The sequence below is a fragment of the Mirounga angustirostris genome, unplaced genomic scaffold (assembly GCF_029215605.1).
Source record: "Mirounga angustirostris isolate CCGP_5_RB_7025 unplaced genomic scaffold, mMirAng1.0.hap1 SCAF_6, whole genome shotgun sequence".
NCBI lineage: Eukaryota > Metazoa > Chordata > Mammalia > Carnivora > Phocidae > Mirounga > Mirounga angustirostris.
This window is the reverse complement of record NW_026991714.1, coordinates 140,271,794-140,286,736: the sequence shown is the minus strand read 5'-3', so window position 1 is coordinate 140,286,736 and position 14,943 is coordinate 140,271,794. Positions and strand designations below refer to the sequence as shown.

The window sequence follows — 14,943 nt, the reverse complement described above, 5'->3', positions numbered from 1 at the left end:
AATTTTGTTTAGAGAGCAGATCTCACGTTCAGTGTTCTTATTCTGCTCTTTTTTTTTTTTTTAAACAGCTTTGAAATAAAAAGTTTGGGACAGATCTGTCATTTCTGAGTGATTTAATGATTTTGCCCTTTAACTTCTCAATTGACAAATAATCTATGGGCACAGTCCCCAAACCTGTCAGGTAAGAGGGTTTCTACTCTAGGCTTGGCCCTAAGCTCAACCTGAATTGCACAGTTAAACTTGGAATACCTCATGGGTGCCAGGAATCCAAGACCTGCTAGACTCAAGAACATGAATCCATGTCTCTTTCAAGGCTACGGCCCCCCAGCCCTGCCCCCCACAATCGGGCCTCAGTTCAGTTCACTGAAGTGACTTCGGAGGCCTTGTCTAAACAGCCCAACCAGGATCTGAGCCTGCACTTCTTCTGGGTAAGGAAGCCTGACTTCAGGCCTCCAAAGCCTTTCTCCCACCCCCATCTTATGACCAGGCTCAACCTGCCCAGAGCATACCAGACTAAGGGAAACTTGGCACCCAGTGGGCCCTCCCAAACGGATGCTGAGGGAAATACCTTTATAAGGCCTTCTTAGAGCTTCACGTAATGAAAGTCTTCTGGCCCCGGCTCAGTTCTGGCACGGTGCCTTGCCGAGAGTGGGTAAAAAAGCCGTCCCTTTCTCAGAAAGACACTTGCCCCACCTCATCCTTGCCCTCCTCATAGCCCCTCAGCCCTTCCCCAGCCTGCGCCAGGGTCCATGGGGCTGGCAGAGGTCAGCCTGGCAGAAATGGATCCCTTCCCTGCTGAGCACGGGCTCGAGAAGACAAACATCCAAGCCCAGGGGCTCAGAGCAGGTCTTATTTATGTGTCCACTTGTTTTATGCAGCGGACTTTACTGCACGTTATTCAGACCAGTGGTTGCAAGTGGTTGTTACCAAGTTTATAGGAAAAGCAGATCAGTAGGAAGGTGAGTTTCAAAACAGACCGTGGCAGGGATTTTGGAAAGGCTTGTGACCAGACCAGCAGTAAAACCTCCCCAGGCTTGCCCAAATCCAGCAGGCAAAATCCAAAAAGTTGAAAAGAGCATAATGCTACAGAGCCCTGGACAGACCACCATTCCTTAGCTGGGATTCACTAGCAGGCAGCTCCTTTTTTCTGTCTTTTTTGTGTAGAAATTAATTTGGACAAACACATATCGAGTACACAATAGAATTGCGATATGGTTAAGTACTGCCCATACAAGTCTATAGTCAGGGGAGTCTGGTTTTTTTTTTAAATGCAATGTAAAAATGCAGGTTGCTCTGCTCAGGTAACCTTCAGACTTGGGTGCACACCCTCCTTCTTATGTTTTGTCCTACCCAAAAATGTAAGATGTGTAGATTTAGATCGGGGAATGGCTGTTTCAGGAAGAACTCACGCAATGGTTTCCCCTCACAAAGGTCCAATTTATGCTGAAGAAGAGACTCACATGCTAATAAACTGGTATTGACAAGTGTGATAGATGCAGCTAGGTACTTAGTGAGTGCTGGAGAGCAAAGTTGATTGCATTTTACAGTCTGTGTATTTCTCTGTCTATTGCTTGTATTCTGTCATTAAGCACACAGGTTCCTAATATAGCAAATCTCTCTAATCAGTAAAGCAAGGGAGAAAAGAACCAGAAGCATCATTAATTATGACCATTTGGCTGCAGCCTGGACAGGCTGTTGCTATTGGATTGGGCAACTTCCTCTGGTTTTATTTTCTGGAGGTAGAGCAGAAACTGGCTCCCCTTATTCGTGGCGGAGAGTAGAGAAATGTTCCACGCCCTGCTGGCTGACAGCTGCCTAAAACCCCGAGATGAAGCCCTGACTTCTCTATAGAAACGGAGTCCTGGGGCCGCAAAGACCAGGCTCCGCTTCGGGGCGCTCTTAAGTCTCCGAGTCCATAAACAGAGCAAGTGTGCACCTCCAAAGCATGCCTCCTCCCCGAGGCTCTGGGAGAGCCTACTGCGGGCAGAGCTCATGTGTCTATGTCGTGTCCCAGGGCAGGGGGAGGGCTCTGGATGGAGGGCTCCCGGGCGAGGCATGTGTCTGTGCGCTCTGAACAGGAAGGCTACTGGCTCCGGGGCAGACTTTCCAAATGCTAATCACTGGGGTAAAAAGCAGGAGCATCATAGGTCTGACTCCAGGTAACGGAGGTTAACAGCATCTAATGTATTTATTAACCCTCTGGTGCCAGGGACTGGCGAGGTCTGGCCCTACAGTTACAGTGCTGTGGAAATTCTATTACGTGCCTGGGCTAGCAGATTACTGCCAGCGACAATTCTACAACACTGCTGGAGGGACAAGGCTTAGGAGGTGCCTGAATACAAGTTCTCCAGTTTTCCACAATGACAGCAAGGCTGCTGGGCTGGAGATGGGCTTCACCAGTCCCTTTCATCTCCCCATCCTCGAGATGGAAACCTTGTGGTCCCATGGTTTGCTGGTGATGTTTCCCCTCCTCTCAGAGTCAGGTGGTTTCCCCCATAACCACAGAAGTATGAATTAGCTGCTAGGAAACACTCTTTCCTAAAAGAGATGAAAGAATTCATTGTTCAACATGTCGTACCTGTAGTTAAAATGGACTTTTAGAAAAATGAAATCCACCCTCTTCTTCTCTTCTTTATCCTTCTCTCTTCTTTTTTTTTTAGGAAATGTCATATTTTAAAGCCACACTGTAAGGTTTGGTGTCGGGTCTGGGCTGGCCACGCTGTGTGCTGGGTCCCTGCGAATGTCGTTAATGAGCAAGGCTGCTGGGCCCACAGACAGGACCTTGAGCCGGCACTCCCTTACTCTACCCTTTGTACGGGGTTAGGGCTCAGCAGTAAGAAGTACTCTTCTCGTTTCTTCTTATAACTTACAAGGTCTTGGAAGTTTTGTTATTATTTTTTTTAATTTTCCTGGGACCCTCCCCATTTTTGTCACCTGTGAGACGATGTTTAAAGTATGTAAGCATTCTTTGCAATGGTTGACGGTGGGGGCCACCCTGTAATTCTATGTTTGCATTTATCCTATCTGATTAGCAAGACAGTGATAGCTTGATGATGTTGCCAGAAATGCTCAGGATAAAAGCCCTTCAAATGTGGAAATAACAGGTTGCTCAGCCTTCTGAAATGAGCTCTAAGAGCCAGATTTCCTTAAGTGGACTCTGGATCTACATAGGAGATTTCTGACCTTCAGCGTCACCAGATGGATTCGGACTGCATACAAGACTCACAAGCATGCAACCAGCCAGACATACACGGGTCTAAATTCCCAGGCTCTGCGCCTCCATGTGCAGCTTACAAACCCTTAGAGGCACCAGACGCCCTGTGTGGTAATGCTCTACCTATATTTGATGCTAGTGAGTCTAGGCAGCAGACCCACGGCCCTCATCTTGTCGTATGCACTTCAGGTTTGCTGGGAAAAAATCTCATGTCTATGAGCAGTCTTCTGATTCTGTTACCCAGGTGCCACCTGCTCTTCCAATAACTGGTAACATTTGCCCTTCACCTTCTCATCAGACCGCCGGACCTTACTGTGGTCCCTGCGAAGTTCAGGTGGAAATCCAGGGCTGTTCTGCTCTGCTTCTGTGGTGCTGGGAGTTTCTACCCAGACCTCTCATTGGGAAGCTGTGTTAATACACTGTGTCAGCAGAGCATTTAAAGGCCTCTATGCATGCACTGCTGAGCCTCTGGAGTGCTAAGTGCTTTGGTGGGTTGGGAAGGTGCTTAACAGGAGAGAAGGCATTTTCTCAGAGCCTCTGCAGGGGCCTGGGTGTACATTATTACCTTTGCTCTGCAGGTTATCCAGTTATGCCAACAGGAATGGTCCTCGAGGCAAGATGAGCTTGGAGATGCTGCCTCTAGTTTTAGTGAAGCCAGTGGGGCTATAGGGAGACAAGGCCTCTCGCTGACCATTTCCTTTAGATAGATGCCAACAAGATGCCTGCTTTGACGGGAAAAGAGCTCAGAGACTTTATAGACCTGGAACTGGTTTAAATGTATTTTCCTGTGTGACAGAGCAGTAATCCCCGCTCTTTCCAGATGGAAGGCAAGAGCCTGCAAGCCTGTAGACCTGCATGCTGCGTGAAACCGTCGGTGACCAGTGAGGGTCAGAAATCTACCTCTGCAGATCTAGAGTCCACTTAAGACAATCTGTTAAGACAGAAGACTTTTCTTATCCATTGGTAGAAGCCCCTTTATAATTATCTAATAATGATGGGCATTGAACTAGTATTTCAACACATTCCTGAAGTGACTAAGTATAGCCAATGAGTGTCTCGGATTGTGTACGTAGTGAGTAAAAACCTACATTCCAGTGCTAATCATACAGAACAAAGTAAGAAGGAGGCCTGCCTGACCCTTAGAACTTAAAGGCCTGTGGTTTAGAACATGGAGGGCATAAGCCCAGAAACAACTTGAAGGCATAATGTGTCTCAGACTAAAAGTCAGGCTGCTTTCTCTGCACATTTTAGTGAACTTCTTATTTATGCAAAGGCCCACAGCAAGGGTTTATGTCTTTTGTACATTATGGCCTCACAAAGAAAAAGGAGAATGTGATGTTTTAAGGCCATTTTGGTATCCGGGCACAATTCCAATCTTGAACAGAAATAAAACATGTAAAGTTCTGTACATTATTCTCTGCAGGTAACAATGCAATGGACCAGATCTGCTATTACTATAGACTAAAAGTAGGCTTTTGGGTAAGGTTCAATTCCTCTTCCCATTTCTCCTCTGATCCTCTTATACATAACATTTAGTGACCTTTGAACAGCCTGGGGATGCTTCACAGTGTCTTATTCTTGATGCCTGTTTAAAGGTTTCTATTTCATATTCACAGCTGGTATATGCAAATATAGGTAAAGATTATGATGCCTCCCAAGTAGCATTATGGTCAATAAATTACTCCTTGGGTGAATATGCCATCATCAGCCTAGCATGTCTCCAACGAGTTCCAGAAGTCTTCTTACACCAGGCAGCCTGCCCGTTGCCATTCACTCAGAGCCGGTTGCCCAGACACTCCTTGATTCAGGTGTGTTGCTTGACCAGAGTCATCCTATTGGCACATGAGCTCTCTGTCTTTGGTGCTAACAGGCTCCTCTTTTGGGGGAAGATGCTCAAGGGGGGGTGGTTCTTCTTATGGATTTGGGGGCAGGTAGAGCAGGAAGAGTCAAGCATGCCAGGATTGCCTGGAAGAAACACTGTAATGGAGGGAAGAGCACATTTTCTTTCAGAAGTTTTAGACACCTGGTCTATATCCTGACTCTACCAGTAAATTGCTATGTAATCTTGGAAAAGTCACTTAATTTCACTGGACTATGTTTTCTTCTACAAAACAAAAGGGCGGTATTGGGTCAACAGGTCTTACTGTAATTGTTTGAGCGATGGAAACTTTCCTTCAACTCAGTTCTCTGGTAGAAGCTCAGTGGGGACTAGTTCCAATGTGAGGAGACAGGGAGCCACTGCCACTCTTCCTCCAGGGGATCCGTCTATAAGAATCCCTGTCCTGTGGGGCACCTGGGTGGCTCAGTTGGTTAAGCGACTGCCTTCGGCTCAGGTCATGATCCTGGGGACCTGGGATCGAGTCCCACATCGGACTCCCTGCTCGGCGGGGAATCTGCTTCTCTCCCTCTGACCCTCCCCCCTCTCATGCTCTCTCTCTCATTCTCTTTCTCTCAAATAAATAAATAAAATCTTTAAAAAAAAAGAATCTCTGTCCTGTGCCATAACTCCCAAGCCGTGAGTGGTTTACTCAACTAGAGGGCAGCCCCATGAGCCCAGCAACCATATCCTTTTGGTCCTATCACCTGATGTCCAGCATTGGAAAATAGCTCTGTGCTTGTTGACTGAGACAATGAATAAAACAAATGAATAAACAAGCTTCGGAAGACCTATCCCTATATTACTAATGAATGTGGATTTTTATTGTGACATTTTTACCTCAAAGTCATGTCCCCAAAATGAACATTCAGAGATATAAATGAGTTCTGAATATGAATGACTTCAAAGCTTCATCTTAGGGCGCCTGGGTGGCTCCATCGGTTAAGTGTCCGACTCTTGATTTTGGCTCAGGTCATGATCTCAGGATCATGAGATCGAGCGCCATGTTGGGCTCTGTGCTGGGTGTGGGGCCTGCTTCAGATCCTCTTTCTCCCTCTGCCTCTGCCCCTCCCCTCCCCAATGTTCTATCTCCCCTCCCCTCTCGAAAAAAACAAAAAACAAAAGCAAAAAACAAAACTTTGTCTTTAGTAACCTGGTCTTGTGCTACCCCCACTAGCCACCAGCCACAGGTAGCTTCTGAGACTCTAAAATGGGGCAGGTCTGAAATGAGATGTGCAATGTCAAACACCAGATTTTGAAGACTTAAGTATGAAAAAATAAAGTATCTCATTAATAACTTTTTATATTGATTACATGTTGAAATGATAATATATTGGGTTAAATAAAACATGTTATCACAATTATCTTCACCTTTATCTCTTATGTGGTTACTAGAAAATTTAAGATTATGTATGGGCTCATATATGTGGCTCACATATTTCTATCAATGGCCCTGCCCTAGACAACTGATTAGTGGATCGTTGGTAATCATTATTCCATACTGTATATGAGTGATTTTATGTGTGTGTGTTTGTCTTTCCCCAGGCACAGAAGCTGAAATCCAATATGTCTGGCAGTACACACCTCTGTCTTTCTGATGTAAGTTATGTTTCTCTCTGGGTCTTCCTGCATTTCCAGACACAGAGCCTTTGGGCCCCTGGTGAGGATGTAAAGGCTCAAAGACAATGAGGTTTCAGGTCTAGGAAAAAGATCTAAAGCACCCTCCATGTCCCTCTGCACTTTGAGCCAAGTGAGGTCTTTGCATCCCAGTGCACAAAGTTCCAACTACATGTGGGACCCAGGATCCTCATCTCAGAGCCAGACCCCGCACAAATACCATTGTTCCAATGCCAGACACTATGTGACCACAGTCCTGTAGAATCAGCCCGCACAGAGAAGACACTCAGCAACTCTCACTGCTTACCAGAGGTCCTCTGTCTACGGTTCTTTTGACCTCCGCAGCTGAGGCAGGCCCCATTCTTCTCCCCGTTTTACAGAGGAGATGAATGATGCTGTCACGTGCCGATCATTGTGGCGGGATGTGGCATTTTGGGACTGAGTGGGTGCTGTGGTGGGGATGGAGGCACCCGTCTTAGGGAAGGACAGCTGTGCCAACTGGGAGTCCGGAAGCCAGGGTTCTGGTGTGGGCTCTCCAGCTGATGAGCGGGGCAGGCTCCTTCATCTAGAAAATCTAGGGTTGAAAGGGCAAATGGAGAGAAAAGTTGCTGACTGCCCTGCCCATCTCAATGCGATTTGTGGCCCATCTCCAAGTGAACTGATACTTGCCTGGGCCAGTTTTCTGAGATGATTATTCCTGCCCTTCCTCCCAGATGGGGAGGGACAACAGGCTTCCTCCTCAGTCAGTACCAGGAGAAGCATTCCATGTTGCCCTAGCCACAGGGAGATCCAGAAGGTAGGAGTGAAGGAAGATGCAAAGCTGTCCCACAAGTGGATTTCAGTAATCCATAGTGGAGGAGCAAGAAGCAAGTGTTGGCCAGTTTATCATAAACTATAGAAGTCTGTATATCCAGTTCTCACCCAGATTCATGATTCCTTTCCGTAAAACTACAAGTCAGTGAATTGAAGTCTCTGTGGTCCTAGCTTGGGTCAGCTTTGATGAGTGCTATAGCTAGTTGGAGGTGAGGGTGGGAGAGAGAAAGAGTGTGGTTAAAATATACTGGGATAGGAGGAATACATGCAGTGGGTGACAATGAAAATATTCTCTCTTACAGCGTGATTATGAAAAGAATGGTCTCGCTGGTCCTTCCAGCCACATAACCACAAAATCAATGGCTGCTCCTTCAAGCTGCGGTCTGAGCCCACTGCTGGTTCTGGTGGTAACCACTCTGTCCACCTTATTATCTTTATCTTTGGCAGAAACATCGTAGCCACATTTAAACAACAATATGGACATGTAAAAAGACAAAAACCAAGCTATCTGTTTCCTGTCCTCTTGTATATCTGAAATTCCAGTTTTAGGAGCTCAGTTGAGACACTGCAAAAACAGTTTCATCCAACTGGAACTTTTTCTTTGTTCTTTGTTTCTTTTTTCTTTTTTTCCTTTTTTTTTTTAAGAAATCTTCTTGTGATCCTTAGGGCTTCTGTGGGCTAACTGATACAGTCCTACATTCCATATTGAAAAGGCTTTGGGGCCTGCTGTGTTGTCAAGGGGCAGTGCATAAATTTGGCTATAAAACCAACTGGGCCCATGTTTGACGTGATGAGGATAGGGATGATTTTAACAATTTAACTTTGGCCTTTCCTAGCAAAGCAAGGACTTAGTATTTCTAAAGAATCTTTCCATATCTCCTATAATGGCTTTGGTTTCTGATGACATCACTTTAGCCTAACATGGGTGGGCACAAGCTTATTTTGTCACAAAGCAAAGATCCTCATCCAGAGGATCTTGATGGACTTAGTACAAACAAGCTTGCGCCCATGTTCACCTTTCTATATGTACTGGCATTTTCCACACTGTGTACTGTGAAGAGTTCTACACTCTCCTACCAAACAAAGGACACCTGTCCCATCCAAATGTAGTGTCTGTCTTCTAGTCAGAATAGAGGGGGCAAGTGTGCTTGAAACTCTGCAGTACCTTGATCACTGAACAACACTCTCCCAAGCCTTACATGAGGGAGAAGCCCTTTAACTAACCAGAGTCAAATATAGCTGACATGTCACTCTAATACTCTTTACAAGTATGAGGTTATATGTAGAAAAAAAAATTTTACTACTAAATGATTTCAACTATTGGCTTTCTATATTTTGAAAGTAATGATATTGTCTTCATTTTTTACTGATGATTTAATACAAAATACATGGAGCTCGTTTTCCTCTCGTAAGTAGTGTTAGCTCCAATATTAACTTCACGAAGACAGCTTTTCAAAAAGCAGACTCTGAGGGGCCTCATGCTTTAGCAGAAAGCTCTGCATCACGTAACTGTGGCCAGGCAGGAGGAAACAGAGCAGCCAAGTGTTGTCTTTTATCATTTCTTGGAATGCAGACGTGCATACCTGTGAGGAAACTGGCGGCCACTCGTAAACGCTCTGCAACAGCCGGTGGCCCCTGTGGCAGTTGACATCATCTAGTACCTTGGTTTCCAGGTTACTTGACAAAGGCAGGTTTGACTGGGCTGGGGGACAGGAACATGCCACCCTCTTTTCTAAAGCAGATCCATGCCAGGGCACACAGTTGTTTTCCTAACGGTTGTCTTGACTCTCAACGGTGATGACCGGGCCTGTTTGGAGGGATTTGGTCTGAAGGTCATCAGGAATCTACACGCATCTTGTTATGTGTCCGCCATGACAGACTGTGACTGACTCTGTGGAAAGAAAGGCTTGTGGATCAAGAGGACCAACGATAGGCCTGTAGAGATGAGTTGGCCGGCAAAGATACACGGACCAGAACAGGACTCTGGAAACGAGGCATCTGGCTTGTTCACTGCATATCACCTTCCATCATTCTCGTCCTTAAAACAAGTAGACCCTGAAGTGCACTTTTGAAGTCTGGTTGATGGTGACATTCAGAATCTACAGTGATCGAGTGCTAGGAGCCATGCTTCTCCAACACTGAGTAGAGAATAGGAGAATCCACCTGAATAGAGTGCTGGGAGCATTACTTCTCCCCACATCAGTAGAGGGGCTGGAGGAGGGACCCAAGGTGCACAGTTCATACTGATCCCCTTTGCCCGCTGATGTTTGCCTTGTAAGAATTAATCAAATCACTGGGGTGGGAAATCTATTCAATCCAAGATAAAGGCATAGTCTTTTAGCTCTATTGGTGTTTGAAGTACATTTATATCCAAATGTTAATAAACATAAATGTATAATACTAAATACTGTGTTTTTTCAGTTCAAAATGTTTTCAAGGAAAATTTATCAAACAAATTTGATTAGTGAAAGGTTTCGTAAAGACTCTTACTTTGAATAAACACATTAAATGTGTCGAAACATTTGGAATTCCGGTCCTCCATGAGAGCATATCTCTTACCATATTTTGTTTTAATTAAGGTATCTCTGTGTATCTACATTGGACTAATTGCATCTGATTCTGATTCTATGTGATCTACTGTAGAAAGCTATCGATTCCTTCTGCAGTAAACAGTGGCTGTAATTAGCTTCAGATGACTGAAGAGGAAATAGGAGTTATCAGAGCTAACAAGGATAGCCTTCGGTGAAGAACACAGGGATGTGCAACCCATAGATTAAATTTGGGAAAGCCTCATCAATCACCAACAAAGATCTCATTTTTCTTCACAGATAGAAGCATATTAGAGTTATCAAATTCTAAATTCGAAAATGAATTGCTGATCAAATAAACAGGGGAAAGGATGTTCAATGATAACACGTTAGAGAGATTCTTACAAATTCATGCCAAGCAGGTGTTTCTGCCATTCCGTGTAAGTCCCAGTTTAACACGGTTAACCCGAAACACCATCACTTGCCCCAGGACTAAAGCAGACAAGTGACTTAAATCTTTGACTTCCTTGTGCAGCAGTGCTGACAGCAAAAATGATTACTTCCTGTCCCTCAGTCCCTGCATTTGGGGTACCGCCATCTGCTGGGATTTGGGCCTCTTGCAGAAAGCATGTCATTATAGCTGATTTTGACAACACAAAAACAGTAACTTAGGTCCATGTAGACCATGACTCCCAGGTCAAGTCTAGCCATGCCCTGCTGCTTATTTGAGAGAACGAAAAAAAGGGCACTATTGCCAAACTGATTGGAAGCACATTCATTCCACGTTGATGTTGAGTATCTTTGGCCAATATCTGTTTGAGTATCTTTTTAATAGAGCACATGAAGGAAGAAGTGCACAATAAAGAGAAGTACGCAGAATGCCACTTCCATGTTTATTTTTCCATATCTGATTTTTTCAAGCCCCGAGAGCATAAGTTGAGAAGTACACAGATTATTTTTTATTAAGTATAGCGAACTGTATCCAGAGTATAATAAGAGTGTGGTTTTCATTTAAAAAAAAAATTATTTAACAATTCTTTATCCTGTAGTAAAAAATGTCTTAGAAGCTATCTTTGAATTAATCAAATATGGGACAGGGTTTCTCCAGGCTTCTGTGGCCTTTGATTTGGTCTATATGAAAAGTGTTGCTGTCATGCCTACGCTCCAAGGATGGGTCCTCTCCAGCTGCATCCTCTCGCCCACCTGTCCCTTTGTACTCTATCTAAAGTAGACACTTCCAGGGGCGCCTGGGTGGCTCAGTTGGTTAAGCGACTGCCTTCGGCTCAGGTCATGATCCTGGAGTCCCGGGATCGAGTCCCGCATCGGGCTCCCTGCTCGGCAGGGAGTCTGCTTCTCCCTCTGACCCTCCTCTCTCTCATGCTCTCTGTCTCTCATTCTCTCTCTCTCAAATAAATAAATAAAATCTAAAAAAAAAAAAAAAAAAAAAAAAAGTAGACACTTCCAAACACCCCATCTGCTGAACTAGGAAGGGAGGAGAGCGGAAGCATTTTTGAGTCAGTGTTAAGTGCTTGTTGGGAAAAGAGATATAAAAAACAGTGGGAGTTTGTATAATTAGCAAATTCTTTTCTTAGAATCTAGCAAAAATGTATTTCTGTTGTTACTATTTACAAAATAGTGGCCTTGGAGGAGCTGTCATCTGGAAAAAAGTTTTCATTCATGTAGTCCGACATGCATGACTTATTTGAGTCAATGAACTGTAGATCAGAGAGGGCTGCTTAAATGAACTCGCATTTTCTAATTCCCTTTCGACGCTGTTCCTGATCTCTTGGATTCATACCCCTGTGATCTTTGTTGCTTCTGCTCTTTGATAAACAAATAAGACCATGGGAGACCCATCTTTTCGAGAAAGACCAAAAAGCAATGGCAACAGATGGGGATGAATTGCCAAGGGTTTGGGTACAGGGATGATAGAAGGACCTGTCTGCCCTGAACTCAGGGAGTTTGGAAAGATGAAGCAAAATCAAGGTGCAGCACGAGGCCAGGTGCCAGGGGTGAAAGGGTCATGCGGTCCACTGATGTTCCTTCTTGATCCATGTAGGAATCTTGTCCTCACAAGAATAGCCAGAGTCCCTTGAATTAGACAGCAGTGCCTTTGTGGAAAACAAGCCAGAGCTAATATCTGGACAAGATCGGAAGAAATTTCTTTTTAGAGATTCTAAAACTGTAGAACAGCTGAGAATTCAGTTGGAAACCCTTAGAAGCTACCTTTTCTTCTTATCCCTAAGATAGGAATCTCATGTATATATCTGACACTTCTTGACCCAGTTCTTCTTCTCCAGTGACCGTTTGTTCTAAATCTGTTATCTAGAATTCTTCTTGAGGACTATATATCTGAACACATTCTCCCAGCAGAGGCTTTAAATCTGTGGGTTTTGCTGCTGCCTCCATCCTGGGGTGTGTTTGATGGGACATTTCATTTCACAAGGAGAGTTGTCTTAAGACAGTGGGCTGACTCTGTTCTCTTTCATGTCAATTACTGGTGCCCCAGTGCCCATTCCTGTTCTTTATCATTAAAGTATTTAACAGGACCCCTTCCTGTGGATTCATTCTAAATGTAGTCCTACCCAGATGCCCATTGTACATGGACCCCTGGCTTTTTGAAGACAGAGAAGCCTCTCTCAGGAGTCTGGCAATCTGAGGGTGATGATAATCCCCCAAGTAGGAAGTTCCTCCATCCAACCCTCCCCTCTTCTGAGCTCCCTCTTCTTAGCCTTGGAAATGGTCTTGTCTACTCATCCTCACCAGGCATCCCTTTGTTGCTCCCGGTGCTCTCTGATGAGCTCCCCCCTCCCTTCCAGGAGATAGCCTAGGGTTGTTCAGTGGGAAGCGCCACCTGCACTTCTGATTGTTCTGAGATCCAGCCCAGACGGGTGGGGGGGCGCACAAACCCTGTTTTCAGTAAACTGCCTGCAGAGAACCACAGCCTGTTACCAGTCATTGAGGTCCTCGTCCTCTAAGGTCTCCAGACTCATTTGACCAGCACAGCTGTGACTTGGGCTGTCTGCCCCTGGCAGGTGCCAACATCAGCGTCTTGTCCCACTGCCATGAGGAGTTTATTTTTGCTCCAGGGCAGCTGCCAAGCCCAGCACCAGCATCAATAAAAGGTTTTCTCGGGTTTTCTTCTCTTCATCCCAGGCCAGGTTTTCTTACCATGCCCCACTTTCGTTTTATAGAAAATACCAAGATTCTGGCCAGAAACCATCAGCCCCTTCTTTCATTTGAACATCTCTTTATGAAGCTCCCCCCAGCCTCCCCTAAGAGAAAGCATGTCCCACAGTAGGTACTTAAACGACGTTGGGTGAACGAAAAACTTTGGGGCATCGAAAGGCTTGGTTTTGTAACACAGTAGCAAGAACTGGTCCGTCCGCATTGTCTTGCCAGCACTGAGCTCTTGTACAGAACAGTAAAGGTGTTCTGAGGTTATTGAGGGTGACCTGGAAGGAAGTGTCAAAGCATTAGAATCAAAGCAGCTTTAAATCTGCCGACTGTGTTTCCTGCTGAGAGATGAAAAATTAGCATTTGTCCCCAGGACGAGCTGAGCATAACCAGCCAGTCCCAGAAAGGACAGGACCCCAAATGGGGTAAACAGATTTCATGGGAAATTAGCCAGTGAGTCTACTGGTATTTTAATCTGCCTCAAGCACAGGACACTGGCCAGAAAGGTGGGCCACTCCACCAAGCCCAGGCCAAGCCCAGGCATATGCCAGCATCCTGAGAAGCAAACTTAGGTGGTCTTCAAATCAGCACATTTACGGAACTCTACTCCAGTTGAGTGAACCATCATTCAGGACTGAAACTCCTCCAGGATTAACTTGAGAATACAGGGCCCTCTGACAGCAATTTAGGGAAACACCCATCTTTTCCGGATGGCAGAATCCTTCACTTTAACATCCTTCAGAGAATCTAAATTCTCTTTGTAAGTTGTCCAAGAAGCCGTTTTCCAGACTCGGTCTCTAGGAATTAGTAAGTCCCAATCAATAGGCATACAGCAACCCACGCAGCTCAAGCAATATGGAGAAGGCAGATGCACCCATTCTCAGCTGAAGCCGGGCAGATTGCCACGGGGGACCAAGTGGGGTCACCCTTTGAGGCCTTAGAGGGCTGTAAGCATGGCCAGGTAGCCATGCCAGTGGAACTGGCCAAGCTCTCAGGTACCAGCCAGGGCGCAGGTGGGACTGGGAGATATCAGAGCTGCTAGTCTAGAGGAGGAACGCCGATAGACAGCAGTGTTCATTCAAACAGCAAAACTTTGAAGTACGCAAAGACCCTTGATGGCAGCAAATATAACACAGATTATAAGATAGAGTAAAGTAGGATAAAGAATTGGAACACCCAGGCGATGCTGCGGATAGAAGAAACGCAAGGCTCTTTTGAGTAGGTAAAGGTCTGTCACCTGTCACCGGGGCAGGGCAGGACTTCTGGCACTTACGGCTCCATCACAAAAGCTCCTTTGCTCTCTCTCTCACACAACTTCTGCAGGGCTGTGTGATCCGGCATTATCCTCCTGGTGTGCAGAGCGTGCTTGATCTGGAATCTGCCTTTTTATTTTTTAGCTTTAGCCAAAAGCATTTCTGAAATGTGGGAAAAAGAACGGGGACTGCAGAACCCACTCACGGATTGCCCTGCCTTATTTGGCTGTGGTTTTCTAGTACTGAGACTTTTCTGGATTCAGAGATAGCTGATTGTCCTCAGAGGGTTGAAGAAATGGTTTCAGAAACCTGAAATCCAGGGCCTTATATTTCTTCTAATTATCTCTCTTTTCTCTTCTCTCTCTTTCTTCCCTAAGGGAGGAGAGGGAATGCTTTTCACCACAGAGTTTTCTTTAAAGAGTTTTCTCCTCTCCTGTGCATTATCCCTTAGATATTGAAATTGTT

The 14,943-nt window shown here is 45.3% G+C and overlaps 1 protein-coding gene across 3 annotated transcripts in view; it reads left to right on the top strand.

Annotated features, from left to right (window-relative positions):
* GFRA1 (GDNF family receptor alpha 1) overlaps window positions 1-9,925 on the top strand; it is a 218,094-nt gene extending 208,169 nt beyond the window's left edge. For all 3 annotated transcript variants that reach the window (XM_045878926.3, XM_064595310.1, XM_045878925.3), the window contains 2 exons: window positions 6,636-6,689; window positions 7,823-9,925. In XM_045878926.3, coding sequence (XP_045734882.1) covers window positions 6,636-6,689; window positions 7,823-7,978 — 210 coding nt within the window. In that variant the 3' untranslated portion in view covers window positions 7,979-9,925. The remainder of the gene's footprint in view (window positions 1-6,635; window positions 6,690-7,822) is intronic.
* Window positions 9,926-14,943: the final 5,018 nt, after the last annotated feature.